The sequence below is a fragment of the Podarcis tiliguerta genome, assembly GCF_965153285.1.
Source record: "Podarcis tiliguerta genome assembly, chromosome: 7".
NCBI lineage: Eukaryota > Metazoa > Chordata > Lepidosauria > Squamata > Lacertidae > Podarcis > Podarcis tiliguerta.
Window position 1 is genome coordinate 4845528 of NC_139540.1, and position 12983 is coordinate 4858510.

A 12983-nucleotide genomic window follows, 5' to 3' on the forward strand; every position below is an offset into this window, starting at 1 on the left:
GTGAGGACGCGTGATTGATGAAGCGAGCCAAAGAGAAGCCCTCCGGCTCGCGCCTCTGCTTAAATGTTCCCCACCACACACCCCTGGCCAGAGGATTGCCTGGTCAGTCGCTGACGTGGCTGGGATCCCCCGGGCAATGGGGGACTAAGTCCCCTGCCCCCGGAGGAGAGTGGGTGGCCATGTGGTCCATCACCACTCCTCCCCATGGGGACGTGGAGCAGATCTCCTCCATGAATTTGCCTAAACCTCTTTTCAAGCCACCCAGGTATAGGCCATCACTGCCTCCTGGGGGAATGTGTTCCACAGTTTATCTCTGTGCTCCTGAATCTCCAACATTCTGCTTCATTTCATGTAGCACTTTCCAGTGTTATGAGAGAGGGAGAAAAACCTTATCCAATTTCTCAGCGCCGTGCATAATTTCCGGACTTACGCAGCCACCCTTCTAGAAAATGAAGAGCTGCTCTTGTTTTTGTGCAACTGGAAAAACCGTTTTTTCTTTTCTCGGTTGCAAGACTCTCTTCAAAATCTGTAGGGCTGCTGGGAGCCAGAACTGGGCTCCTTCCGACTGTTCCCGATTCAGGAGCCGGATTGTTTTCCTTGAATCTGGGAGATGTAGCTCCAGTTTCCTCCCCTGCCATTGACTCACTGGTAATTTACATGTACAGGGGGGAAAAATAAGTATGAGATGCTGCGTTTTTGGAATAGATAGATTGTTTTGGAACGCAGAAAGCAAAATCTCTCCATGGATACAGCCGTGGAGGTTCCGGTGACATTGCCAGCGCATTTTTCAGCTGCTGCGAGAGTGAGAATTGCATCTGGGAAGCTGTGGCTGCATCTGTGGAAGACTCTGAGCATTTCTGATGGTCTTCCCTGAAAGTGCACCTCTGGGGACATCCCCAGCACATGGTATGGAGCTGTTTTACCCGGTGAACTAGCCATCTCAACACCTACACAATCGTTCCATTCTATCCCTGTCAAACTCTCCAACAGACCAGTCAGTTTTGATGGGTGGACATAGGGCTCCATCCCTGCATGTCAAATCCACTGTGGATGCTGGAGACCATGGCCTGATGGATTAAACCTTCCTCCTCTTACACACACAACAGTGTGCTGTAAGGCCCTTAATAGAAGTTAGCTGAGTGTGTGTGGTTGTAGGGTCTGCATTTTGGACCTCCAGGGGGTATTTTGTAGGTGGAGGTCAGGTTATCTGTTGTCAGAGATGGGGAGCAGGTTCTCCATCCAATGCAGGGTCCAGCACCACCTCACTTCCAAGTCCAGTTAAAAGTGCTGGTACTTACAAATCCCCTTGAGATGTTGCTGTACTTCCATCCACCTCAGTCAGCCTGGCCAGTGGACAGGGATGATAGGAGTTGTAGTCCAACATTCTCTGGAGAGCCATAAGTCCCCCAGCCCGGCTGGTAAGGTCCTAAATAGTTTTGGATCCAACATCCTGGAAAGATTGCCTCTTTCCCGGTCAACCTGCATCCACCTGATTCCCGAGTCCTCTGCCTCTTCGGTGCTTCTCTTTCAATCTCTCGCGTTGCTCTACCAAAATGCATGAACTTTCATTATGCTGCAGTCGGTTGCCATTAGGTTGACGCGAAAGACTTTCGTCTTCCGAAAAGACAGCATAAAGGCCCTCTGGCTTTCTGGCAGGAAGCCTAAACTGAATTAGGTAGATATTTATTTATTTGTTCCATTGCCTTTCTCCTTCAGTATTGCAGGGCCTTGGGGCATGGGTCCGCTAGATCCCGGGGATCCACTAGGCCTGTGTGTAATATGACCCAAGTCCTAAGGATCAAGAAGAAGAAGAAGAAGAAGAAGAGGAGGAGGAGGAGGAGTTTGGATGTGATATCCCGCTTTATCACTACCCGAAGGAGTCTCAAAGCGGCTAACATTCTCCTTTCCCTTCCTCCCCCACAACAAACACTCTGTGAGGTGAGTGGGGCTGAGAGACTTCAGAGAAGTGTGACTAGCCTAAGGTCACCCAGCAGCTGCATGTGGAGGAGCGGAGACACGAACCCGGTTCACCAGATTATGAGCTCTTAACCACTACACCACACTGGCTCTTGAGTCACAAACACCTCCTACTTCTCAGCCCAGGATATCAGCATTGTCCCAGCAGGCACCAGGATGTAGCAGGTTCTGGTGGTCTTCTAAAAAAAAAAAAAAAAAAGCTTCTTCCTGTCATGATGTGAGCATTGACCTCATACAAGTCGAGGCTGAAGTGAGGCCTTGTGGAGGACTTAGACTGTGTTATATGACAGCAGAGCTCAGATGTTGCTTCAGCAATCGTCAGCCTAAGAATGAGCCTTATAAAGGAGCAGCAGTTATGGCTAAGCAGGGGAGAGTGTGGTTATACAGCCTGCAGACTGTCTCGCCAGAGTGATGCATGCTCTGGTTATCTCCCGCTTGGACTACTGCAATGCGCTCTATGTGGGACTACCTTTGAAGGTGACCCGGAAACTACAACTAATCCAGAATGTGGCAGTTAGACTGGTGACTGGGAGTAGCCGCCGAGACAACACAACACCGGTCTTGAAAGACCTACATTGGCTCCCAGTACATTTCCGAGCACAATTCAAAGTGTTGGTGCTGGCCTTTAAAGCTCTAAACAGCCTCAGTACAGTATACCTGAAGGAGCGTCTCCACCCCCATCGTTCTGCCTGGACACTGAGGTCTAGCGTCGAGGGCCTTCTGGCGGTTCCCTCACTGCGAGAAGCCAAGCTACAGGGAACCAGGCAGAAGGCCTTCTCGGTAGTGGCACCTGCCCTTTGGAACGCCCTCCAACCAGATGTCAAAGAGAAGAGCAACTACCAGACTTTTAGAAGACATCTGAAGGCAGCACTGTTTTGGGAAGCTTTTAATGTTTAACAGACTACTGTATTTTAATACTTTGTTGGAAGCCAGCCAGATGGCCGGGGTATAACTAAATTTATTATTATTATTATTATTATTATTATTATTATTATTATTATTATTTATTGTTATTATTATTATTAATAATATTATTATTATTATTTATTATATTGAGACGTCTGATGGAGACTTAAGACTCAGAAGATGACAGTATGACATCCTTAGGCCACAAGGGCATTGCCACCATGTACTCATCTTCTGGGCCCTCCAGCTCATCTCTTGGAGAAGGGAGTTAATCCCAGCATCATGACACTGCACCTCTACAGTAAACCATGGTTCCATTTTGGAGCCTTGGAGAAGACCAAGTATTAGTGATGGAAAGCTGTACAACCTGCTCTGTACCAGAGAAGAGAACGGTTTGGACCTAAGAGCCACACCTTACAAAGGGATGGCCTTGCCAAATGGCATGTTCTGTTCTAGTTTTGATGACTGCTGCAAGATGGGCTTCTGCTTTCAGCAGTTCTCCAGCAATGTTGGATCATCCATCATGGACGTGAGACCTAGAATAACCAAACACAGTAATTCTCAAATTTTCAGAACTGTAGGGAACTCTATTACCCTTGCATCATCTTTTCTCCTGAGCAATCCTTGCAAGGCTGCTATGAGATGTGCACATGTAGATGACAAATAGTGCTGAATTGGGCGTCACCGTGACTACACAGTGCCAGTGTGGTGTAGTGGTTAGAGTGTCAGAGTAGGTCCTGGGAGAACAGGGTTCAAATGCCCTGTGCAGCCATGGAGCTCACTGGGTGACCTTGGGCCAGCATAGCCTACCTCACAGGGTTGTTAAGGGGATTAAATGAGAGGGGGAGCCATGTGTGCCATCTTCAGCATCATGGAGAAAAAAGGTGGAATAGAAATGCAACAAAATAAAATAAATATGAATATACACAAACTGAGCTATTGTTGTTGTTTAGTCGTTCAGTCGTGTCCGACTCTTCGTGACCCCCTGGACCAGAGCACGCCAGGCACTCCTGTCTTCCACTGCCACCCGCAGTTTGGTCAGATTCATGTTTGTAGCTTGGAGAACACTGTCTAACCATCTCGTCCTCTGTCGTCCCCTTCTCCTTGTGCCCTCCATCTTTCCCAGCATCAGGGTCTTTTCCAGTGAGTCTTCCCTTCTCATGAGGTGGCCAAAGTATTGGATCCTCAGCTTCAGGATCTGTCCTTCCAGTGAGCACTCAGGGCTGATTTCCTTCAGAATGGATGCGTTTGATCTTCTTGCAGTCCATGGGACTCTCAGGAGTCTCCTCCAGCAAACTGAGCTATAGCACACCTCAAAATCCAGGTTGGTCATGGTGAGCAAGGCATCTTAGTGAGAAAATTTCCTCTTTCTTTCCAAAATCGTAATTTAGGAACGGCCCATCGTCTTCTGTTGAATGTAGTTTGTAGACCGGTGTTTCAATAAGTCACATGGGGACAGCAGTGACCCTTCCACAGGTATGTTTTAATTAGGTGGAAAAAGCACAATTTTTTGACGGCCTTCCAAGTTTTCTGAAGCAATATTAGAATAACTTGGAGAGCCTTTGCAAGGTCATAACAAGGTGATTGCGAGGCAGTACAAGTGCTTAAAATGGATGAGCCTTCCCTGGAGTTATAGCTTTGGCAGTTAGACGTATCCTCTTTTTGACTTGTGCTTGGTAAACCAAAGGCTTTTGTGATGTCTCTTTTCCCCGATGACTGGAGGATACTTTATGCATTCAACCCCTGAGCAAGGTTCAGTGGTAGGGGAAGACGGAGAAGGAATAGCTGATGGAACCATGTGGAGTGCTGCCGTTTTGTTGCAGGGGTGTTGCACTTTAAATATTCAGCAAATATAGTTCTTTACTTAACGGAGGAATCCGTCACTGAGTTTTGTTCCCTGGTGGTTCCCTTGTGTGAAGAGTCCCTTCAGCAATGCGGCAAGATGAATAAGTGATGAGAGCAGTATTTGGAAAGGCAGATACCCAGGTAATGATGTGAGCAGAACTTCTGTCATTCAGACGTCTGGCCATTTGCTGTTTCTGTGTTCCAGTCTCTGCCCAAAATAAATCTGGCAGAAGATCTACCTTCTTGGCTTTGAGAAAGTACCATTCTCGGTGGACTGGGCCAGGGGTAGCCAATGATGTCCCCTTCAGATGGTGCTGGGTACAACTTCCATCACTCTTGAACGTTGGCTATACTGGCTGAAGCTAATGGGAGTTTAAACAACATTGGTTTACGCAACACCAGAGTCATGAATCTCAGTTGTGTGTTCAGTTTGACACTGATCATTCCCTTTGAATTAAAATTTGGTAATGCTTCACCATGTTGGACATCATTGTATGCTTTGGGTTATTGGTGTGTGCGAAGGATCATTTGCGACCCGGTTGTTTGCAGTAATTGAAACTGCCCATCACTGGATTCGCAAAGACTCTTCTGTCCTATCACTCCTTTCCATTTTATTTTGTTCAGACCAAGGGCCATCATAATATTCATAGAACCATAGAATCTTAGAGCTGGAAGGGATTCAAGGGTCATCTAGCTGAACCCCCCCACAATGCTGGAATCTTGGCTAAAGCATCCATCCAACCTCTGCTTAAGAGCCTGCAGGGAAGCAGAGTCCACCACCACCTCCTGAGGGAGTCTGTTCCACTGCTAAACAGCTAATAATAATAGTAATGTTTATACCCCACCCACTCTGGGTGGCTTACAGCACATATAAAAACATAATAAGTCAAACATTAAAAAAGTTCCTCAAACAGGGCTGCCTTCTGATGTCTTCCAAAAGTTGTGCAGTTCCTTATCTCCTTGACATTTGGTGTGGGGGGGGAGGGGAGGCATTCCACAGGGAGGGCACCACTACCGAGAAGGCCCTCAGCCTGCTTCCCTGTAACCTCACTTCTTGCAGTGAAAGAACCAAGAGAAGGCCATCTTAGGTGGACCTCAGTGTCTGGGCTGAACCTTCTAGGCAACCTTCCAAGATCCATGTGCCAGTGGGGATTGTCTGCCCTGGTTGCTCCCAGACTTCTCTGGTGCATGGGCTCAGAGGCAAAAGGGGAAAGAATAATGGATGTGAATGTTACCTTTGTACAGTAGACTAGTTTCTACATACATCCTCAAACCCTTCTCTACATTCTACGTTATCTGAATTCAAGGGTGCATTCTCAAATTGGACTGTCTCAAAGTGCTCAGAAGTTAGTAGAATCCTCTATACTGCCCATGGACATGACAGGGGAGATGGAAATCCAGCAAACACTCTGGGACAGGATGTGCAGATTCTGAGCAATTGAAACAAAGTATGTTCTTTCAGGACCCTGGACAGAGCCCAGGGAGCACACACATTGTTCCAATGAGACTCTCTACTGAGCTCTTAGCTACCTGAACTTGAGCATACCCCTAAGGATTCCCAGCTGAGTAGTTCAGAGATTTTAAAAGACAGCCCTTTGACCTAGATCTAAGTACTCACTTTGTCTCTCCATGATCTCATGCCAAAGCCCACTGTCTGCAAAGGTGCAAAGCACTTGGTGTAGGGTTCCAGCCTCATATTATCCTAGCCAGTTTGAGTCTAATTAAGGGGTGAACCACAGAGTAAGCTGTCTTGCCAGGCTTAGCCTATGTCATCACTTCATATCTCGAAAGGAATTTTTGTTATTTCTCCCTCTCTCCATGTGGAACTCTGAGCTGGTCACTCCACCCACATGGCTTTAACCAACCTTTTTTGCTTCGGACAAGAACAGAGTATGAAACTAGCATTTTTCTCTATCGATACTTTAGAAATTGTACCTTTTGTAACAAAGCAACGTTTTGACTGCCTTTGCATCTTTCCTGACTATTTCACAGAAATGCACATTCATCTGACCCTTGAAGAGTTTTGTAAGTAAACAATTTTATGACTTACCAAATACGTGGTTGGGAAGTAGGATTGCTTGGAAAGGGAAATATTTTGGGGGCTCACTGGGAGGGCACATTTTTAAGGTTTTGCAGCCTATCTCTCCACACTTTCCTTTGCTGCATATTTTGTGATGTGAGATCTCTGCTGGGTTTCTCTCACCAAAGAGTACTTGGCCCAAACCTTGGTCTGGGCTTCCTGAATTCCAACACTTGGAAGGGACCTCTTGTTCTCTAGAGGTCCAGGTTCAGAGGCCTGTGGTTCAGTGGTTAGTCCTCATGATTTCGATTTTCCTTAGCCTCTGTGTGTGTGTCCAAGTTACTGCTAGGTTTCAGGGTTCCTCTCCTTGGCCTCCTGAGGCTGTTACTTCATTAGTAGGGTGGCGCTGTGGGTTAAACCACAGAGACTAGGACTTGCCAATCAGAAGGTCAGTGGTTCGCATCTCCCTGACGGGGTGAGCTCCTGTTGCTCGGTCCCTGTTCCTGCCCACCTAGCAGTTCGAAAGCACGTCAAAGTGCAAGTAGAGAAATAGGTACCGCTCCGGCGGGTAGGTAAATGGCATTTCCGTTTGCTGCTCTGGTTCGCCAGAAGCGGCTTAGTCATGCTGGCCACATGACCCGGAAGCTGTACGCCAGCTCCCTCGGCCAATAAAGCGAGATGAGTGTCGCAACCCCAGAGTCGGCCACTACTGGACCTAATGGTCAGGGGTCCCTTTACCTTTACCTTTTACCTTATACCAAGTCAGACCAGTGTTGCATATAGCTCAGTTTACTCACACTGTCTTTTGAAATCAGAGTTGCAAGTAATAGCAACTTGTCTCAAATGAATTGCTTTCCTCCACTTTGGTCTAAACAACTGATGGCTTTTGAGGAAAGCAAAAAGAGTTTTGATTAAACTAGTGGGTTTTTCTTTGGGAAGGCTCCAGGCATCTGTATTTGAAGTTGCTGTTCTGCAAATTTTTCTTAGATTCTTGGTATCCTTTTCCCCTTTTGAAAAAGTAAAGCGGGGATGCTTTATCCCCAGTAGTGGTGTTTCAGCCATACTAAAATTACTTTTAAAAATACACTTTTTACCTGATTCGACATGGTGGGTAGGATTCAGTGGTGTATGTGTACAGTGAAAGCGGTCCACTAATACAATGGGACTTTCCCCCCTCTTCTCCCACTATGTGCACCCCCAAAATATATTATGGGTTTCCCCCCAACACTTCATAGCATAGTAGATGTATGGTGTGCTGAGGGAGGAGAGTGCAGGAAAGTCTTCTTGGGTAAGTGGACCTCATTCTGTCGTTCGGTATTTTCTACATTCGTGTAGCTCTCCGGGGTTTCAGAGTGAGCACATTTCCAGATATGTTGGGCATAGCTGTCAACTTACAGATTTGAAAGTAAGGGACCAGCAGCCTCGAAAATGAGGGATCAGCAGCCAAAATAAGGGATTTTCCTGGCACAGGTATGTTCAACTTCTGAGCCCCCCCAAGCCAAAGGCAGAAAGCCCAGCCAGCAGCCAAACAAAGTCTCAAGCGGTGGTTCCCACAGCGCAGCAACCCGGCAAAGGGGATGCAGCAAGGAAAACCACCGTCACCTCTACGCTGAGAAGTGCTGAGCAAAGGCGAGTCCCCAGGTACAAGGCATGCAAGCTCTACCCCCCAGTCGTTCTTAGACTCCTTATTGGGTGAGCAATGCAGCCAAGCAACACAGTTGGAACCTCCATCCTCCCTGGCTGGCAGGGAGGGAGGGAGGGAGAGGAGCTGCTTCCTTTGAAACCCAGGAAATTTAAGGGACATCATCAATAAGGGACAGCAGCGGGACACAGCGCTGGGATAAGGGACTTTCCCGCCAAATAAAGGATGGTTGACAGCTATGGTGTTGGGAGACGCCAGGTTTTTGACCTGGGACCTTTTGGATGCAAGGCAGGGGCTCTACCACTGAGCTACAACACTTCTCTATAACTGCTCAGCCCCTGCTCTTCCAAGTGTCCAGAGGCTTTTATTTAACAAACGCACCTTTTACAAAGCAAGGTTTTGGTCTATAACTTGAATTACAATTGACACGCTTCGGTGCATGGGGACAATTCACTTTTTTATATTGTCTATTACCGGGGAATTCGGGGGCTGATTCTACAGCTACTGTAAAACGGGCTTTCAGTTCAAGTATGTTATAAATCGATTCTCTGCGGTCTAGACGTGCCTACCTTTCCCTGATTTGACTTGCTGCTTGCAAGATACCATGTGGGAGGACCCAGGGTTTCTCACGAGACAGAGCTTATTTATCTTCTGTGACTCATTCACCTGACAGGGAAACAGCAGCCCTTTGATCGGTGGCTATTAGCTGTAATGGCGACTTGGAACTTGATGTTTAGAGCCAGAATGTCAGCTTTTGGAAGCGACAGCTGGAGATAGCTCTTGCCTCCATACCCTGATTGTCATTTGCATGTTACCTAGGGGACGCAGGTGGCGCTGTGGGTTAAAGCCTCAGTGCCTAGGTCGGCAGTTCGAATCCCCGCGGCGGGGTGCGCTCCCGCTGTTCGGTCCCAGCGCCTGCCAACCTAGCAGTTCGAAAGCACCCCTGGGTGCAAGTAGATAAATAGGGACCGCTTACTAGCGGGAAGGTAAACGGCGTTTCCGTGTGCGGCTCTGGCTCGCCAGAACAGCGATGTCACGCTGGCCACGTGACCCGGAAGTGTCTTCGGACAGCGCTGGCCCTTGGCCTCTTTGAGTGAGATGGGCGCACAACCCTAGAGTCAAGACTGGCCCGTACGGGCAGGGGTACCTTTACCTTTACTTGGTGGTAGTGGAAAACAGGGCTCTGGACTTGGTATATATTTGGTCTGGTGCAGCAGGGCTCTTGTTATATAGGAACATAGCCACCATAAAGGTAAAGGGACCCCTGACCATTAGGTCCAGTCGTGGCCGACTCTGGGGTTACGGCGCTCATCTCGCTTTTTTGGCCGAGGGAGCCGGTGTACAACTTCTGGGTCATGTGGCCAGCATGACTAAGCCACATCTGGCGAACCAGAGCAGCACACGGAAACGCCGTTTACCTTCCCGCTGGAGCGGTACCTATTTATCTATTTGCACTTTGACGTGCTTTTGAACTGCTAGGTTGGCAGGAGCAGGGACCGAGCAACGGGAGCTCACCGCGTCGCGGGGATTCGAACTGCCGACCTTCTGATCAGCAAGCCCTAGGCTCTGTGGTTTAACCCACGCCGCCTTAGCAGTGTTCAAAATCAGCCAAGCACCAGGCACATTTTGCACCTGCCTTTCAACCATTTGCGACCAGGTGAAGATACCTGACGTCTCCACCATCTGGAGATGTATGCCTGGGGATCCTTGGAACTTGACTGTTTTCACACACTAATACCCTATCAGTGATATTTTGTCTGCACAATCAGAATGCATTTCTGGAATCAAATTGCTTTTTCTGTGCAGCCTGAGCTAGAGCACTCAGCCTTAAGAAAAAGAGGTTGGAATTGGCCAATAGATATGCAGACTGCCCCTGGATCAAGGGACTTCTCTTCTTTAAGTTCTCAGAGCTCTTAAGCCAGCTGAAGGTTCTCATCTGAACTAGCCAGATGTTTAACTAAGAATCAATCACAGTCAGTCCATCATTTGAAAAAAAAATTAATTAAGATTTTAGAGCAGGCATAGGCAAACTCGGCCCTCCAGATGTTTTGGAACTACAGTTCCCATCATCCCTGACCGATGGTCCTGTTAACTAGGGATGATGGGAGTTGTAGTCCCAAAACATCTGGCAGGCCGAGTTTGGCTATGCTTGCTTTAGAGCCATCTTGCCCCCCAAATGGCAACTAGACATTCCATTTTGGCAAAGAATTTATGCTTTTGAATTATGGTGCTGTAGGAGACTCTTGGGAGTCCCATGGACTGCAAGAAGATCAAACCTCTCCATTCTGAAGGAAATCAGCCCTGAGTGCTCATTGGAAGGACAGATCGTGAAGCTGAGGCTCCAATACTTTGGCCGCCTCATGAGAAGAGAAGACTCCCTGGAAAAGACCCTGATGTTGGGAAAGATGGAGGGCACAAGGAGAAGGGGATGACAGAGGACGAGATGGTTGGACAGTGTTCTCGAAGCGACCAGCATGAGTCTGACCAAACTGCAGGAGGCAGTGGAAGACAGGAGGGCCTGGTGTGCTCTGGTCCATGGGGTCACGAAGAGTCGGACACGACTAAACAACAACAGTTAAGGCTGGGAGACCCTGGAGAGCTTCTGCCCATTTCTGTACACACTATTTGAAAAGAGGGACCTCTGGTCTTATGTCCGACAAAGAGTCGGACACAACTAAACAGCAACAACACAACAACCTTGGTTTAAGGAGCCATTTGGTGCCCAGCTTATATAGCTGATTTTCTAACACTGTGCCTTACACAGAGTCAGACTGCAGAATCATAGAATTGTAGACTTGGAAGGGGCCCCGAGGGTCATCTAGTCCAATTCTCTACAATGCCCTGCTGCCACTGGTCCATCTAGCTCAGTATCATCTACACTGATTGACAGAAGGTCCCCAGGGTTTCAGATAGGGTTCTCTCCCAATCCTACCTGGAGATCAAATCTGGAATTTTTTTTGTGTAGATCTCAGCTGCTGAACCGTGTCTGTTCTTATGTATCTTCTGAATTCATAACCCAATACTGAAGTGACCCACACCCTGCAATCACCATCTAGCTTTCCTATGTAGGTAGCATTCTGTGGCATGGATCATCATGCTGGTCCCCACCTGAAGCAGATTTGCTACCTGACTTTGAACTAGGCCTCCTTAGAAATAATTCAGTAGGAAGAACCAAAAAGCTCTCAGAGCAGAGGAATGCTTTCCTAGGGGATGTGATTTCCTTGAAAATCCTGGGGAGAATCAGGGTGGTTGTGGTAGTGGTGGTTTTGCTCCCAGAAAGGAATTCTGGTTAACGTTCATTAGAATATTGTTGTTGGTTTGGGAGCTCAGTCTGAATGATGCCCTGAATCCCTTCCAGTTCCCAGAGTCCAGGGAAGATTAGAATCTAACGGTGGGTCCTGTTGCTGAACTAGTCGGACAAGCTTCTTCACAAGGCATTGACCATAGCTGGCCACTTAGGTGCCCTCATCAGCATCCCAAAAGAATGCGCTCAGTTGCAAAAGCTGTAACAAAGTGTTGATGCCCTCCAGGCTAACGGGTGGGCCCTTCCTCTACCCCCTGTCCTAGCTGCTAGATAGGAGTTGTATGTGAGTGAGCTGGAAACAGACTGGAAACTGGAGACACAGAGACCTGCTTACTCTGTGCTGGATCCATAGAACTATACAGTCATACCTCTTGTTACGTTCAGTTCAGGTTATGTCTTTTCAGGTTGTGTCCCACGGCGACCCGGAAGTACCGGAAAGGGTTACTTCCGTGTTTCGCCACTCGCACATATGCAGATGCGGCGAATCGTGACCCGCGCGTGCGCAGATGTGCGTTGCATTTCTTTCAGGTTGTGAACGGGGCTCCGGAACGGATCCTGTTCGCAACCAGAGGTACCACTGTCTATCCTAAAGATACCACAGTCTGCACTGATCTTTGTTCCAGGGAAACTGAACCTGAGTAAATGCTTAGAACCCCATTGCGTAACGATATTTACCTGACGTTCCGGCATTACTGAAACCGGTGCTTTCAGAATGGCATTCTGTGCTTCCTTTGAGGGGATAATATAATGCAGAGTACATATTTGTTTCATGTCACACTCCTTATGCATGTGCTGTAAAGCGATACTTTTCACTTTTTGTTCCCGGAATTGGTAGTTATGTGCAGCCTGTGTAGTTGACAGCATACAACTTGAAGCCAAGTGGCACGAATGCGCTTTCTTTGATCAGCTTTTCACTAGTAATTTTGCTTGATGTGATTGGTAGGTTTATTTTACAAAATGATTCTTGGTTCCCAGCAGTAACAGCAGCGCATTTTGCATTTAAATGTGCCTCTCGCTTTCGACTCGTTGGAGTAGCCACGTTTATCTAAAAGGCCGTATTGGTCCAAAAGTGGAAGGGGAAAACTTCCACAATCCACACTTGGGGAAGATCAAAATGACACAGGGACACAGAAAGCTGCCTTATGCCAAGTGAGACCATTGGCCTGTCTGCCTCAGTGCTGCCCACAATGACTGGCAGTGACTCTCCAGGATTTGAACCTGGGCCAAAGGCCTGGTCAAAGAGGAATGTTTTTGCCTAGCAACTAAAGGTGCATAATGAAGGTGCCAGG

The 12983-nt window shown here is 47.7% G+C and overlaps 1 protein-coding gene across 1 annotated transcript in view; it reads left to right on the top strand.

Moving 5' to 3' along the window:
- The first annotated feature begins 888 nt into the window (after positions 1–888).
- The window catches only part of TSNARE1 (t-SNARE domain containing 1), a 356177-nt gene continuing 344082 nt past the window's right edge, over positions 889–12983 (top strand). The window contains exon 1 of the mRNA XM_083449087.1: positions 889–906. Coding sequence (XP_083305213.1) covers positions 904–906 — 3 coding nt within the window. The 5' untranslated portion in view covers positions 889–903. The remainder of the gene's footprint in view (positions 907–12983) is intronic.